The following is a 15,022-nucleotide window of genomic DNA, read 5'->3' as shown; positions in this document are numbered from 1 at the left end:
GGAGGTTCCTTCTGCGCCGTGTCCGTTGGTTGGAGGGGATGGAGACGCTCGGGATGCTTGGGAATCGGATCGTGCATCGCCTGCCTTCAGCCGGTTTGCTTTCGAAGGGGCAAACCAGCCCTCGAGAGCCTCCACGCACCGCGCTGGCGGCTTTCTGGCGTGCTCAACCTGGTGGTTTTTTTGTTGTTTTTTTTTTAAATGCATATATTTGCCCTAAAACATGGTGTTTTCTCCAAAACTCCGTGAGATGGAGAGGGTGCTCGTTGGTGATGGTGTCTGGTTGAAGGCTGCAGGTAATTTTTATTTTTCACCCTGTACTTACAGCAACGGGAAGGGGCGGAGGAGAAAGGAATCCCAGGGCTTAATTTTGGGGCTGTAAAGTCGCTGGCGAGTGTTGCCTTTGGGTTAACGCTGACAAGGGGTTGGTGAGTAAATACCGGCCTGTGCTGTAACGCTGGAGGACACGGACGTTGCGGGGCAGTTTGTACATTAGTTAACCAATCAGGAATTATAACGCAAGACCAGACTCGCTGTGTTTCTTCCTTTTCTCGTGTGATACAGGTCATTTTTGTGCTTGCTTAAACCCGCAACCAGCCGATGCTGCTACAGTATCCGCCCTGGCTCCGGATGCTCGAGCAGGAATAAATTCAAAGCCCTGAAATTATTGCTGTAATCTGTGTCTTTAGGCAATTTGCTCCACCTCCCTGGCGCTTGCGGCATCGATTCGTCGCTTTTTCCCCTCCAAGGCTCCTGTTCCCTTTGGTTCAGACTTTCAGCTTTTAATTTGTCGAGCTGAGCGCCGGCACGGCGGAAATCTGGCAAGTTGTGGGTTTTGTGGTGTGTTTGTCTTCTGGTTTCTGGGTTTAGGTTGCTTTGTTTCGTGTCAGGGTTTCTAATATTATCTTTTGGAAGAAACGCTTAGGCTCGCAATAGAAAAGGCTGAAGCAGATATTCCTTCAAGCTCTCAGTCTCGTGCACGCGGTGATTTATTTTGACGTGGGTGATTTTAGCTCATTTTTGTGACGTGCCGCTGAGTTGCTGCTGTTTCTCCTGCAGCCTGGGTGGAGTTGACAATTCCAGGGGTGGAAATGAAGGGAAAACACAGATTATTATTTTTTTTTAATTTTTTTTTTTTTTTTTAGGCGGATATTAGCGAAAGCGGTCAGATAAAATAGGTGTATAAAGTGAAGTGGTGTCCCTGCCCATGGAAGGGGGTTGGAACCAGATGGTTTTTAAGCTCCCTTCCAACCTCAACCATTCTGTGAATTATTCAGATGTGAAGTTTGAGGGTGATACGAGCAATTTAAGTCGTGTTTTCTGTCCGTGCTTCGTAGTTTTGCGCAGGTGACAAGCGAAGTCACTGTCTGGTGGCAGCGGCAGGTCTTTGGAACATTGGTCTTCTCCATCATTGGGCTCTCCAGCGCCCTTGGAAACCCAGCGCCACAAAGCTGAAGACCTGGGGGAGAAGGAGATGTATTAATTAGGAAAATTAATTAGGTTCTGCTCTTTGAAATCATGCCGCGTTCTGGCAAGGAGGAGTTGGGCTCTGGGTCTCTCCATGGTTGAACTTCTGGCCCGTGGTGTCCCATGGGGACGTGGGTTTTCCCGTGGGAGGAGGGATCCTCCCTTTTATCCCCCGGGCACCGGCAGAACCCGCTCTGCGCAGAAATCTCCCCAAACGCCGCCTCTTTGCCAAGAGCCCTGTGGCGTCCATCAGTCCTGCCCGTTCCAGCTGCTCGCGGGTAACCGGGTTGTCAAGGAATACTGGGATTTATGAGTCTGCTCGTTTCACATAGAGTTTCCAAAATTTAGATAATTTTTTTTCCCAAAATTTAGATTTTATTTTTTTTTCCAAATTTATCTTTTTCTGCGCCCCAAATTTAGCTTTTTTGTCAGTTTCTGAAGCAGCTGCTGGTGGAGCTGGTTGGGAGACGCAGCTGCCATGGGCCAGGGCCGCTGGAGAATCCTCCTGCTGCTGCCGTGCTGGAGCAAATAGGGATGCTGTCGCAAAATCAGTTTGAATCTGGTGGGTCATTGTCATTCCTTGATACTGATTCACTACGTCATTAAAGAAAAACAAAAAGGCAAAAGAAAAAAAATTAGTCCGCTTGACTCAAAAGGTAAACCTGAAAATAACTTTCCGTTTGGAGTCAATCATTAAATGCTGCAAATTACGTCTCTCAAAAGAATTTAAATACTCGAGGAGCGTATTTCCTTTAGGGAATTAGACATAATGACTTCTTTTATTGTCCGTGAGCTATGATAGAAGCAAATTGGCAGTTTATATATCTTTCCTGTAGTGGAGTTACTATATATAAAGTTGGCTTTCTTTCTGCAGTGTCTGCTAACTTGCTAATTTAAGAGCCTAGATTAACAGTGTTCAGAATAAAAAAAAAAAAATAATCACAATTTTCCTGAATGTAAGCCATATGGTAGGGTTTGGGGTTTTTTCTGTGTATTCTCGCCTTTGGAAGATAGTGGCTCCTAAAAAGTCAATTTATTGCACGCTGAAAGACTATTTTAATATATATTACGTTCTTGCGGCTGCCTGGGTAGTGTTAAATGGAAATGGAACCGCTTTAGGGATTCGCTCAACTCCACGAAATTCAGGGTGTTTTGCTGAATAATTTATCTGGACGGTGACGGCACCAGATGCTGAAAAGCTCTTCTGGTGCCGCCTGCCCCGCCGGGGCCTCGCTCGCTTCTGGGTTTTGGGCGGTCGTCCCTCCAACCACGCGCTGAGATACAAAACGTTGTATTCCGAATTTGGCTTTTGAAGCCGGGTGTTGTCGCCGGAGCGTCATCCTGCGGTGCCGCGGGGTGCGGAGGGCTGGGGGCTGGTAGGGGGGTGTCTGCGTCGGGGGGGGATTGTCTTCCCGGCAGCTGGAGGGTTAGAAATCAAAGTGCTGGGGTCTGACCTGGAGCAATCGGCTGCGGAGATTGTGTAGATGCTGGTGGAGGTGGCGCAGCCTGACCTTCCACCTCCCTTCCCCAAGGGCAAAACTATGTTTATTTTACTTCAGTCCCATCTCTGTGCTGCGTACGCTGTTACGGTGACCCTGCCCTTCTTCTCGCAGCCAAGAATCTTCTTCTGGCAAAATTCTACCTCAGACTAGATCTAAGGAAGAATGTTTTCACTCTGAGGGGGGTGAGCCCCTGGCCCAGGTTGCCCAGAGAAGCTGTGGCTGCCCCATCCCTGGAGGGGTTCAAGGCCAGGTTGGACGGGGCTTGGAGCCAGCTGGGCTGGTGGGGGGTGTCCCCGCCCAGGGCAGGGGGGGAACAGGATGAGCTTTAAGGTCCCTCCCAACCCAAACCATTTTGTGATTCTGTGTCTCTATGAAAATCCGAGGTCTTTGGACCTTTGTTTAGGTTTTGCAGATGTCCAGCATCCAAGAGCAGTAGCTCTGTGTCTCTGCACACGCGAGGTGTAACCCCCCCATTGGCAGTAGAGCCAACACTTTCTGGGCACTGCCGTGGTTAAATCTCTTCCAGAACTGCACATCCTGGCAGATACGTATCAACCGTCTGAATGAGTGGTGCTGCACCCTGGTTTCCTCCTTGTTTCTGCCAGATGGCCTTCGTTCTTCATGATAAACTCAACTATTATTAGTTTCTATTGCAGATCTTTTAGGAACCGACTTGATTTCTCTCTCGTCTGATGGTGACCACTATTGATTCCTTCCCATCCAGGCAAGAACTGGGATCTGAGTGCAGCCCTGAGTGACTTTGAACAGCTACGGCAAGTGCACGCCGGCAACCTGCCCCACTCCTTCAACGAGGGACGCAACTATAAACCCCCTGACAAAGAGGCAGCCCGGCCCATGCGGCCGCCGCTCCAGCGGCAGGATGACATTGTGCAAGGTCAGTGTCACAAAAACAATCCGAATCAATTTAAATCTTCCTTCTGGGGCCTGAAATATTTTATATGCTGGAGCAATCCAAGCACTGGCAACCCGTCTTGGTCTCAATGGTCTTAAAGGTCCCTTCCAACCTACATGATTCTATGAAAAATACTGGTTGAAGGCATCAATTTGATAATTGCTTCTGCAAGGTTTGCTGTTTCTGCATCATTTAGATGTTTTTTTCATCTTTCATTTCTCAGAAAAACGCCTGTCTCGAGGCATTTCCCATGCCAGCTCCACCATCGTCTCCCTGGCCCGCTCCCACGTCTCCAGCAACGGCAGCAGCGAACATCTGCTGGAGATGCCCATCTGCACCTTCCAGCTGCCCGACCTCACCGTCTACACCGAGGACTTCCGCAGCTTCATCGAGCGAGACCTCATTGAGCAGTCCATGCTGGTGGCACTGGAGCAGGCTGGTGAGTACATTTTTTAATGCCAATGTGGCATTTTTTTTGCAGCGGTGCCGCAAGGAGCCAGCACATTGCGAGGACGTGTATCTGCTGGGTATTATTTCATCCCTTTTTGTAGCATGGTGCAAGGGTTGAGTAAGAGTCTGCTTGGCTTTGCCTGCAGCCACCGAACGTAAATAAATAGCCTGTGTCATCACGGCTCATGCAGCTGGGCGGTAACGCTCAAAAAAAAGCTGCATTATCTCACCCCCTGCCCTGCACCGTCCTGGCGGCCTTCCTGGGAGAAGGTGGGGGAAAAGCGATTCCTGCATAACACAGACAGTAGCTCATCGCCGCTGACAAATAGTAGAAGCGATTACAAACATTTTAGACGGATGATGCGTTTTATGTGCTGCTTCAAGGCAGGAGAACTCCTCTGCTGGCTTTCTGTTTGCCTGGAGAGGACCCGCCTCCCGGGCGCAGCTGGGTTTGGTTTCCAACGTGCTGTTTTCCTCCTGAAGAGTTGCTCGGTGATCTGTAAATAAGATTTAGCTGGTGAATGAACGGGACCTCACTGCTGGCAGGGCAAACCTAATGCCTGTTACCGGTGTGGGGCGGGGGGGCAGGAGGACACCGGGCAAGATCTCAGGGGCTTTTCCACCTCTCCTTTCTTTCTGTCACCAATGCACGCACCTCGAAAACTATTCCTCCATGATATATACTCTTAATGTCAAATTTTAGCCCTCTCCTGCTGGAGCGTTCCTGGAATAAATATTCTCACAGTTTGGAAACGAACACTTGATCCAAGTGATCCTGTTACAGCGGCGTTAGCGTCGGTCGGGGGCGAAGCTGTCACGTCTAATGCAGGTTAAAACCCACCGATCTACACCTGAGCGGCAGCGGGGGGGTGTTGGGTGGCTCTGCCGCGGCACAAACTCCGGGCTGGGGGACAAGAGGTGGCTGCCTGTGCCAGGGGACGCCTCCTGGCACGCTGAGACGGCATTAACACTAAGTAATTGATTTATTTTTTTATTTTTTTTTAGCAAGTGCCTTTTGAAGGCTAAAGTGTATCTGCGTTACGTATGTGGGTTTGTTATAAATGGGTGTTTGTCTTTATTAAAGGGCTGTACTGCATTTATAAAATATTCCAAGCGTAATTTGGAGCAGGGTTGTGAGCGTGGTGCTGTGATCTGTGCTGACTCCCGTTATTAATTTAGTACGTGCTGCCCATAGGGGATTAAGCAAATATTTTATAGACCAATAAATGTTGAAATACTCCTCTCCTTCTATCCAGAGATCCCTTTACACCGCGGTGGCAGAGTAAGTGTGCTTTAAAGTGGCTGTAAATTGTAATGACATCCTCTTGGAAAGCTTTTAGCATGCTCGGAGTTGTATGAAAAGGTCTTGGTGGAGCTGAAAATTTGGCCCTTGCCGCAACTTTCGTGTTCTTTGTCACAGACCTCAGTGGGTTAAGCCTTGCCCTATATTTTGAAGACTCAGAGTGTTTTTTCTCGTTGCACACATGGAGGAGCAGTCAGCAGTGCCTTGCCCCAGGCTATTAAAAAAAAATAAAAATCAGGAAGCTCTGAAAGCAAGCCCTGGATTTGGTGGCTTTACCTTGGCTCCGAGGTCAGGCTTTGTCCCCAGGGTCAGGGACACGGGGCCGAGCACGTCTTCAGACGTCCCCCAGCGTATCAGCAAGAAACCTCCTGCTTCGCACTTCAGACTAATGTCATATTACCCTAATAATAAACATCAGCTGGTGGACTATTAAAAACTGCTGAGTGGAGAGATGAGGGCTCTTGCTTTGCTGCGGGAACGGCACGGAAGGGCTGGCAAACGGGTTCCTCGTTCTTGGGGCATAAACGTCCCGCGTCTCGGAGCGGGCGATCAAAGAGCTGGGTGCCTCGGTGATGCATCACCCAGCTTTTGGGAAGCCTTTTACCCTGTGCGTGAGCAGAGGCACGTGCGTACACATCCCCCCCTCTGCCTTACCTGCCTGGCATCCACCTTGCAAATATTTTCACCCCTAAGTCATTGGTTCCCTCGGCAGGAGAGACGAGCTCACGGCTGGGTCTTGCTTCAAAAAGACAGGAGAAACCTTCTCAGAAGTTGGTCCGCAGGACTCTGCCCGCAGCGCAGGACCCCTGCTGCCCTGCCATTGACCCCTCCCACGTCTAAATGCGCTTCAACACGCTCTTGTCGCTGACAGATCCCAAAAAAAATGTTTCCTGGAGGTATTGTTCTCATCATAGATGGGCTCCAGATTAAACAAGGAGACTACAGATGAATTATCTTATTTTGGATACGACATGAGCATGTTTCAGCAGAGATGCCGCTTTTTTCTAGCTGTTCTCCTTTTTTGGTCTCTTTTTTTTTTAGCCCCGTTGTAGGTGGTGATCCTGCTCCCTCACCTTCCCCGGTGATTCAGTCACGGGGTCCCCCGTGGTCTGCGGTCACAGCACCGTCGTGGTTGGGTGTCCATGGTGGGTCTGTCACGTCGGCACGAGGAGCCGGAGGCCAGGTCACCCCTGGGAACGGTCCCTCTGTCCCTGACGGTGGCCTTGCAATTATGGCGCTGGATTCCCTGGTAGCCTTAGGGAAGTCATTTGGTTTTTCAATTAGTCATTCCTTATTCCCGGGCCGGGAGGAGCCCCATCGTTGTCCCTTCCCACCGCCGTGACCTATTTAGATGGTTCCTGTTAGAAGAAATGACGGTGTTTTACCAACTGTGACGGTATTTTACCAACCGTACACGTTTGTGCGCAGGTTTCTGACCTCTGCTGGGACAAACAGATGTTCTGTAGCAAAACCAGCTGCAGGGCAAAACTGGACCCCGTGAGAGCCGTGGTGCTGGATGCAGAGGAACTTCGGGTCTTCAGGTGTGCGGAGGAGCTGTTGCCGGCCTCGCCACTCGAGCGGGGATTGCAGGGAGGTCCCTCGTGCTCCTGAAACCATTTGTCTTTCTCCTGGAGCTCTCGGGGCTTGCTCCTAATAACCACGTGTGGAGAAATATGTCGTTTTAAATACTTCTAGGGGCCTCTTGGCCTTTCCACAGCCTCGATAGGAGCAAAACATTTGGAGAAGGGTTTTGGGGAATGCGGTTTCTTTTCGAGATGACTTCTCTTGAGTAATCTGGAAATCTGGACAAGCGACTCCGGCTGCCTGGCCGTGGCCATGCGCGGCCTCACCGCGCCGTGCAAACAGAAATAAATAGAAATACCTCCCCGAGGTGTGTCCCCTCTGCGCGGGACCCGTCCCGCTTGGAGCAGAGGTGGCACCACCTCCGAAGCACCGACCGGCGATGCCCAACACCCCCTGACCCCCCACCCCAGCCGTCTAAAAGAGCAGCGAATTTTCCAGGAAGGAGGTGAAATGGATAAAAAAAGAATTAACTGAAGGAGCCGAGCGCTGCCCACGGTAGCGTTGCGTTTGGGTTGGCTTTTGCGCGAGAGGCTGTTTTGCTGCTCGATTCGCTCCTCTGGCCCCGCGCCACTTGGCGCAGTGTTGCGGCTTCGCTGTGCCAGGAGCTATATCGAGTGAAAAGAGCCGGCTTTTCCGAGCGGAGCTATTGTCCCCAGGCTCTGCGCTAAACACTTCGCAATCCCGACGGGTTCCTTTTCCCTGCGCCGAGAAAAGAAATTAACCAGCCCTGGCGTTGCAGCCAGCGCTGTGTTTGAACGTTTTTCCTGTGTTTATTGGGGTTGAAAAACAAGTTTTCTCTATTTAGCCCTTCTACAGCTGCTGAAGCTGAGGTTGTGCAAACAATTTCAAGAAATCCTGTGTTTGAGAGCCGCCGTCCCGCGCTCGGGAGCAGGGAGAAGTTGGTTAGAAATGCTGGGAAAAGGCTGGTTTTTCTGCAAGAGCAATTTAAAGGCGACTTGTTGGAAGCATCTACCAGCCAAAAAACCTGCCTTGTTGCACGGGACCCACTGCAGGAAAGCTGCCGGAAAAAAATCCCAGCCAAGGGAGGCAGCGCCTGGTTTTAAGGCAGAGCAAGACACAGGCTGGGCTGCGAGTTCAAAGTCCTAATTCAGCCCGATTTCATTTCCCTGATAAATGTTTAACCTCCCGTCGCACTCCACTTGACTGCGGCATGTATGTTAATTTTTGCCCAGCTTCTATTTTTAGGTACTCTTGACTTGAATTGCTACAAGTGCCTTCTATTACCAAAAAGCTGCTATTTTTAAATGGCGTAAAGCACTGTCAGTTTGCATTTTCATCGGTAAAGCTGCTGGGATCAGCAAAAGTTCCCGGGTATTTTACCTAAACCGGTGAGCGGGGAAAAAATGACTGATGTGAGATGGTTTAAATAGGAGCGATTTGGTTACAAGAAGAAACAAAAAGCGTGTTTTAAGTGGGAAAGCTGTTGGGCATTATTTGTGACGGGCACTTGAGGAGATGTTTTCAGCCTGATGGGTTTGGAATAAGGGTTTGAAATAAGGGTTCAAAAGCCTTGATGGGTTTTGAAATAAGTAGAGAGGGGGAGAAACGGACGGGGGGGGCGGCGCTGGTCTGGGTTAAAGTCTTGGCTGCGCTGGCTCCTCTTTCTAATTAATTCTAATTTGTGTGAGCTTAAGTTCAGCCTGGCCCTTTCCTTGCATCCCCGTGAAGTTTTGCAGCTCCGATCTCCCCTTTTTGTTGCTTTATCACTGTCTCGGACCCCTTCCTTCTTCCGGCCACAGGCTGTCTCTGGAACTGCTCCTCTCTTTGGCCGTTCCCCTGCAAATTAAGCAGGTTTCTACCCTCAGCGGTGTTTTTTTACGGGGAGGAACGCGCCAATCCTGTGCTGTGTCACGGGCCCCCGTTTTCACGCTCTCCGATACTCCCGCAGGTCGCCTGAACTGGTGGGCAAACGTGGATCCCAGCTGCCAAAGGCTCCTTCCCCTGGCCACCACCGGCGACGGCAACTGCCTGCTCCACGCCGCCTCCCTGGGTAAGGGCTCGCCTTCCTTCGTGGTGGGCGAAATAACGAACGGCTTCGCTTCAGCCCCTTCTCCGGCTGGGACTGGGGAGGGGAGCCCAGCACCATCCTTCGGGAGCGGCACCCAGCGTTTCCCGGCCCTTCCCGCGGGAAACGGGGATGCTGCCACTCGTCCTGGACCCCGCAGCAGGAGGTGTGGGAGCAGTCGCGACGCTCCGGCTCTGTGGGAGAGGAATAGGTTGAAGGAAACTGGCTTCCAATAGCTTGTGTACTTCTAAAATACCTCTCCCCTTCCATTTGGCACGTTTCCCTGTATTTCTGAAGGAAATGGGAAATAACAGAGCCGCCCCTTCCCTCCTCTTGCATGTTTCAAGAGCCCAGGTTTGATTTCGTCTGGTCAAGTGGGACCGTAGTAAATTTTCTGTGGTTTCCAGACTCTTAAATCAGCAGGGTTGTGTTTTTCCTTCGTTATATATATTTCAGACACAGCAAAACCACAGTCTCGTTTAACGTGGCCTCATTTTCCCATCAGATGTTGATGTAAAGGAGCGGGTGATTTTTGTGAACAAATATTTTGCTGCATCTGTGAGATGCTTTCGAGTTGAAAGCGGAGGCGGCAGCATCTCCATTTAGCTGCACAAAACTCGCCGCTGGTGGAAAACACAGGCTTTGAACTAGGAATTTTATTGTTTAGATTGAGAAATGTGCATTTTTCTGCCTCTGTTTTCCCGATTTTCCCGCTTGCCCTGGGTCGTGGCCGGCTGCAGGACCTCAGCGGAGCGAGGGGGCGATGCCAGCCGCTCTCATCCTCCGCTGCCGTTTCTTTTCCCCTCCCCGCGCAGGTATGTGGGGTTTCCACGATCGCGATCTTATGCTTCGCAAATCCCTTTACACCTTGATGGACAAAGGCCTGGAGAGGGAAGCCCTGAAGCGGAGGTGGCGTTGGCAGCAAACGCAGCAGAACAAGGAGGTAAGACCCAGAGCGAACGCGGGGTCCCCTGAGCTCACGGGGAGCGTCTCCAGGAGGTATCCCCGCGGGTCTGGGCGATGCTCCCTGTCATGATAAAGCCTGCCTTGAATTTTGGGCAACTCCCTGGCTTGTGATAATTGGCTGTGCCGCGATCAGATTTCTCCTTCCCTCTGAACCATGGGAAAACTCTCTTTATTATAAGGTAGGAATTTTTTTTTATTAGAATTGCCCAGTATCAATGGAAAATGAGTATTGCCTCAGGCATTTGAGGTGCAGCAGGGTGCGATGGCCGTGCCGGGCTTTACAGAGCAAAGCAACGCGGTGGCCTCGGTCTCTCCAGCGATAAAGATCAGTGACATGCGCCTCGGTCAGAGCGCGGCACCAACTCCTCCACCAAAAAAGGAAATTCATGAGCTTGCCACATTAAAGGCCCTTCAAAGCCGCGGCACGGGGACCCCCCCCGAAAGCGGGGCGACGGCTTTGGCAAGGTGGAGAGGGGCCAGATGGTGCGAGGCGGCCCCTCCGTGTTGAGAGGCTTTTGGGAACGGGGTAAACTTTTGTTTCCATCTGACACTGAAGGATGTTGTTTACTCTCCAGCTTCCTTTTTATTTTTGGAAGGGCACAAAGAATTCATATCTTGACAGTTTGAAAAAAAAAACAATAATACATATTTCCCTGTTTGAAGCAGGGTAGTTAATAAATAATCGGAGGTTTTACTGCTATTAAAAGCATGCTTTTGTGCATCTCTTCAAACTGCGTGTTCCAGAATTAGCTGCCAGCAAAGTCGTGTGACTTGCGGATCTTAAAAGGAGTTGAAAATACTGGGGCTGTCGGATGTGGTGGTGTCGTGCCCCGGTCGCGGTGCTCGGGAGGAGCCGGAGGGTCTGGGCAGTCGGTGGGGGATGTCGATGGTGCAGTGGTCCAGGAATGGCAGGTCCCGCCGCAGCGGTTGGCTGGAAACGGAGGATAACGAGCTCCTCCTTTCCACATCAGCTCGGAAGGAAGCAGCCCAGGGTGATGGATGCTGCTCTGTGTTTCACAACCCGCGCCGGGCGCGATACTCTCCTCCCCTGCTTTGCTTCACGAGCTTTAGATTGGCGATGAAAGAATTTGTGTTGACGACATAACCGGGAGCAGAGAAACTTAATTAATGCCTTGCAGAACCCAGTGGAGAGCGGAACGTGCCACCCGTTGCTTCTGGTGCACGGCTGGAAGGGTTTCTTGGCAGCGTCGAGCGCTTGGGCTGTTGTGTTTGGATGCTGGAGCTCCGATTATGGAGCTGGGGAAAGGAGGAGGAGGGAACGGCTCCCTGCCCTTCCCATTGCAAAGAATTTCTTCCTGGTATCTCATCTAAATCTCCCCTCGAGTTGAATATTTATGGCTGCTGTGGTGTCTTACGTTGTTTTTTTTGGAGGAAAATAAGTTCTCTGTTTAAGCTATTCCGACTATCTCTCCCACCATCTCTCATCAATAGACGATGTCATCTCCCCTACTGGAAGGATTAGCATAATAGTAAAGGTTTCCTCATTCTGTGGGTTGAAATGTTTACTTCCACACCGCAAAAAGGCAAACTTTCATTTCGGGCAGATTATCTCTTCCACTGGCTCGAGAACACAGATTTGGAAACATGCATCTTGGTTTTTTGCATAATATATTGATTATTTTTGCATAAATCCATAGAGAAGAGTTGTGGCTGCGTGTAGAAAACTGCTGCAGAGGTTGGAAAGTATTTGCTTTGAAGATTTGGGTGTTTTTATTTGGTTTTTTATCTGGCATTTTGCAGTCTGGTCTGGTTTACACGGAAGAGGAGTGGCAGAAGGAGTGGAACGAGCTGATCAAGCTGGCATCCAGCGAGCCCCGCGTGCACTACGGCACCAACGGGGGTGGCTGCGGAGGGTACGTGGAGGGGACCAAAGTCAAAAGTAATACGCTTAGATGTAGAAACACAGCAAATATCTTCCTTATCTTCCTTAATATCAGGATAATTCTCGAGGGCGGGACTAGGCTGGGGGTTGCTGCCTTGGTCCGGCTCGTGGGGTTTCGAGGGGAAGGATGGAGGATCATGAGGAGCGACGAGAGGTTCATGGAGCATCAGGGAAAAAGATTTAAATTCTGCCCGACCCCTTTTTGCAGGGTAACGCACGCCTTGAACAGAAAGCTGAGCTTTTCTCGTGCGTCACCATGTTGATGCCTATAAAATGAGAGTAATAAACGAAGGCTGAGACTCTCCGCAGTGCTCCCTGTGCGCATCAAGGGTGCTTTATCGCTGCAGCCATCCCAAACACACACCCCATTCGAGGCTGTTTAGATAAGAGACTCCCAGAAGTGCCAAGCAGCGATGTGGTATTTCCTGGAGAGGACCCTTGTCTTAAAACGGGACATTTTTGAGGGGGCGTACATCCAAAATCTCAAATCAGAGCTGAGCATCAAACTTCATGTTGTTAACATGACCCGCCTCTACGTGGTTGCCCGTAACGACCTCATCCTGTTTTTAAAAGCAAGGATTAAATACCCAAGGGGTGAAAATTGGTGGTGTTTGTTTTTCTTACTTCCCCCAGTGTTGAAAGCTCCGAGGAGCCGGTGTACGAGAGCCTGGAGGAGTTCCACGTTTTCGTCCTCGCCCACGTCTTGAAGAGACCCATAGTGGTGGTGGCGGACACGATGCTGCGGGACTCGGGGGGAGAAGGTAGGAATCTGCATTCTCTTTTCAAACTCTTCCTGAATTACGCGTTCTTGGGGGGGGTGTTCCCTCTCTGCTGCACAATTTCACGGGGTCTTTTTGCTCAGCGAAGCCGGATCGTGAATCGGAGAGCAGAGCACGGGCTGTGCGGAGCTGCTCGAAGGTTGTGGCACGCACAGCTCAGCGTCGCAGCTGATGTTTTGCTGTTTCGAAGAGTGTCCGTGTGATGGGTTTTGGGGTGGTTATTTTCTACCTCTTTTGCACCCACGCATGTGCGTAAAGATGGGAAATTCCATTCCCTGCGTGTCGTATTTTCCACTAGCAGACTGAATTTCCTGTCAGAAAAGATTAATCAATTACCGTCATTCTGTGTGCAAGCTTGAAGTTGTCTTGTGGAGGAGTAAAAAAGGGGTTTTTTTGTAGAAAATACAGGTTCATTTTCCAACCGTGTTCCTCCTGATGTGAAATAGATGTCTGTTTTGGGTTGTGGTTTTTTTTTTTTTAGTGTCCCTTGAGCTGACAGATAATTGCAGGTGAAACCTTGAATGAAGCAAACAGCTTGTTCTGGAGCAGTTTCAGTGTAAACAACTCTTAACTCTTTAAGCTCGTATGAAAGCTAACTGCCCTGAATTCTTTCCAGCCTTTGCCCCTATTCCCTTTGGAGGGATTTATCTTCCTCTGGAAGTCCCAGCCAACAAGTGCCATCGTTCTCCGTTGGTACTGGCTTACGACCAAGCCCATTTTTCTGCCCTGGTATCCATGGAGCAGAAGGAACCCACAAAAGATCAAGGTAGGTGATAAATAAAATTATATCAGTACAGCATTGAGAGCGGTCCTGAGGAGGACTCTTGGGGGTGCTGGGGGGGGAGACGCTGGCCATGGGCCGGCAACGTGCGCTGGCAGCCCAGAACCTCCCACAGCCTGGGCTGCATCCCCAGCAGCGTGGGCAGGGGGGCGAGGGGGGGATTCTGCCCCTCTGCTCCGCGCCGGGAGACCCCCCTGCAGTGCTGCCGCCAGCTCCGGGGCCTCGGCACAGGAGAGACACGGAGCTGTGGGAGTGGGGCCGGAGGAGGCCCCGGAGATGCTGGGAGGGCTGGAGCCCCTCTGCTGTGGGGACAGGCTGAGAGAGCTGGGGGGGTTCAGCCTGGAGAAGAGAAGGCTCCGGGGAGACCTTGGAGCCCCTTCCAGTCCCTCAAGGGGCTCCAGGAAAGCTGGGGAGGGACTCTGGAGCAGGGAGGGGAGCCATGGGACGAAGGGGAAGGGTTTTCCACCGGAAGAGGGGAGACTGAGATGAGATGTGAGGCAGGAATTCTTGGCTGTGAGGGCGGTGAGCCCCTGGCCCAGGTTGCCCAGAGAAGCTGTGGCTGCCCCATCCCTGGAGGGGTTCAAGGCCAGGTTGGACGGGGCTTGGAGCAACCTGGGCTGGTGGGAGGTGTCCCTGCCCAGGGCAGGGGGTGGCACGGGATGGTCTTTAAGGTCCCTCCCAACCCAAACCATTCCATGATGATTCCGTTATCCCAGGCATTGCCAGTTGCTGTGTCATTTGGTGTGACCCCAGTTGCCATCAGAGCTGATGTTCTTGGTGGGCACTCGGAGCTTGGCTGCCGCTGCTGCCAACACGCAAGGTTTTGTCATTTCGGGCGTTAAAAGGGGGCTTTTTTCACTCTCCTGCAGCTGTGATTCCCTTGACGGACTCCGAGCACAAGCTGCTCCCCGTGCACTTTGCCGTGGATCCCGGGAAGGAATGGCAGTGGGGGAAGGACGACAGTGACAATGTCAAGCTGGCCAGGTTGGTTATCGGCAGACTGGAGCCATCACAGCTGGAGGGTTCCTTGCTCTGTCCCCAGCTGAGGCTGTCTTGGCTTTGGCTGAAAGTTGTGCTGCAGCGTGAACCTCTTTGGTGGGGATGGAACAGCTTTTTTCTCTTGTTTCGTTCCCTTCGAGTACATTTTCAGTAGGGTGGTGACATCTCATCAGCTTCATTCCCACAGGGTAGAGAGGTGACTTCTGCGAATCCCAGAGCTTCAGACTAGGTGTAGCTCAGAAGCGAGCAGGGATGAGCTGTCATATTCGGATAAAAAGAGGTGTATTTTTCCGTTCCTCTCTCCCCATCGGGAGCTAAGGAATACCTCCGAGCCCTGGAGCGGGAGCGGGGC

General features: G+C 51.2%; 1 protein-coding gene across 13 annotated transcripts in view; it reads left to right on the top strand.

Annotated features, from left to right (window-relative positions):
• OTUD7B (OTU deubiquitinase 7B) overlaps positions 1-15,022 on the top strand; it is a 32,593-nt gene that overhangs the window by 12,863 nt on the left and 4,708 nt on the right. For all 13 annotated transcript variants that reach the window (XM_074566857.1, XM_074566855.1, XM_074566865.1 and 10 more), the window contains 8 exons: positions 3,691-3,861; positions 4,103-4,318; positions 9,126-9,227; positions 10,058-10,185; positions 11,970-12,082; positions 12,745-12,872; positions 13,507-13,656; positions 14,541-14,655. In XM_074566857.1, the coding sequence (XP_074422958.1) occupies positions 3,691-3,861; positions 4,103-4,318; positions 9,126-9,227; positions 10,058-10,185; positions 11,970-12,082; positions 12,745-12,872; positions 13,507-13,656; positions 14,541-14,655 (1,123 nt within the window). The remainder of the gene's footprint in view (positions 1-3,690; positions 3,862-4,102; positions 4,319-9,125; positions 9,228-10,057; positions 10,186-11,969; positions 12,083-12,744; positions 12,873-13,506; positions 13,657-14,540; positions 14,656-15,022) is intronic.

The sequence above is a fragment of the Larus michahellis genome, chromosome 24 (genome assembly GCF_964199755.1).
Source record: "Larus michahellis chromosome 24, bLarMic1.1, whole genome shotgun sequence".
NCBI lineage: Eukaryota > Metazoa > Chordata > Aves > Charadriiformes > Laridae > Larus > Larus michahellis.
Note: the sequence above shows the minus strand (reverse complement) of the source record. Positions and strands in the feature narration are given on the sequence as shown.